Source organism: Myotis davidii, unplaced genomic scaffold, assembly GCF_000327345.1.
Source record: "Myotis davidii unplaced genomic scaffold, ASM32734v1 scaffold289, whole genome shotgun sequence".
NCBI classification, from domain to species: Eukaryota; Metazoa; Chordata; class Mammalia; order Chiroptera; family Vespertilionidae; genus Myotis; species Myotis davidii.
The window spans coordinates 2,227,781-2,228,905 of NW_006299717.1; the positions used below are offsets into that span (position 1 = coordinate 2,227,781).

The 1,125-nt window shown below is 37.1% G+C and overlaps 1 protein-coding gene across 1 annotated transcript in view; it reads right to left on the reverse strand.

Moving 5' to 3' along the window:
- Positions 1-1,119, reverse strand: part of ZFAND3 (zinc finger, AN1-type domain 3) — a 254,518-nt gene extending 253,399 nt beyond the window's left edge. Inside the window, exon 1 of the mRNA XM_015571879.1 lies at positions 1,092-1,119. Within this exon, the coding sequence (XP_015427365.1) occupies positions 1,092-1,119 (28 nt within the window). The remainder of the gene's footprint in view (positions 1-1,091) is intronic.
- Between the last annotated feature and the right edge of the window lie 6 nt (positions 1,120-1,125).

A 1,125-nucleotide genomic window follows, 5' to 3' on the forward strand; every position in this document is an offset into this window, starting at 1 on the left:
CCCCCAAAGGGGCCGCGACCCACAGGTTGAGAACCGCTGCTTTAAAAGGTGATCATCAAGAGGAGAGGGTCTCAGTCCCTGTCTCTGTAGGATAGAATCATAACTTCGATGATTGTCAGCTAAGAGGCACTGCCCCACCTTATCATTTACACTGACCAAACCCTTTGTAATTTGTCACTTCCCTGACTCTATTGAGCCAAGATAGCAAACCCTGTCTAGTTCCTCACCTTTTAAAATAACCAGTCCCTCTGCACAAATCTGAGTTCAGTTCACACAGAAATTTGTATTGTAGCAGTAAATTACTCATTAAGAGCTGTCCTTACCACTTTAACTAGTGTCCAACTTTATCTTTGACAAAAATAAAGTAATAAAGAAGGAACGTTACGTTAAGTTAAACATATCCCAATTAAAAGATTAAAAGGAAAAACATATCTCAAGTAGTAAAGACTTAGTTACTTTATATAAGATCATTTAGATATAAAGTTCTTTTTTTAAAAAAAAGCATGAAGGCTGCAACTTCATGAAGGGATCATAAATTCAGGGAGTCAACCAATCAACATTTGGAGCTGGAAAGAACACCTGGTAAACATCAAACCCCAACCCTTCATGTTACAAATGATGAATCTAATGCCCAAAGAGATTAAGTGACTTACCCAAGGTGATTTAAATGAGGGACTGGATTAGAAAAGGCTAATTCAGCATGACTGTCTTCCTGACTCCAATATGAAATATTCTTTCTCTTGCATTTTCATTGGTAAAGGCAACATTCACCATTAATCATTCAAGGTCAAACATGAACATATATTACCCTAGTACAATGTGACTTTTTACAATTCCACTATACACCACAACTGTACATCGAGGACAGTTTGTTTGATGCAAGTACACATAAGATTTCATTTCATTTGGGGAGGCTATTTCAATAGTCCTAGGGAAATATATGAAGCACCTTGGTGAAGAGAAATTGCTTTCACACAAAGAAACAAATCCCCATGCATAAACCCAAAGGAGGGCCAAATGATGTAGATAGTCTTAGGAACAACCAAAAGAAGAAAAATAAAAGTAGATAAAAAATCCTTTTCTGCACTTACCAGCAAAGCATTTGGAACAGAGGTTCATAGTCTT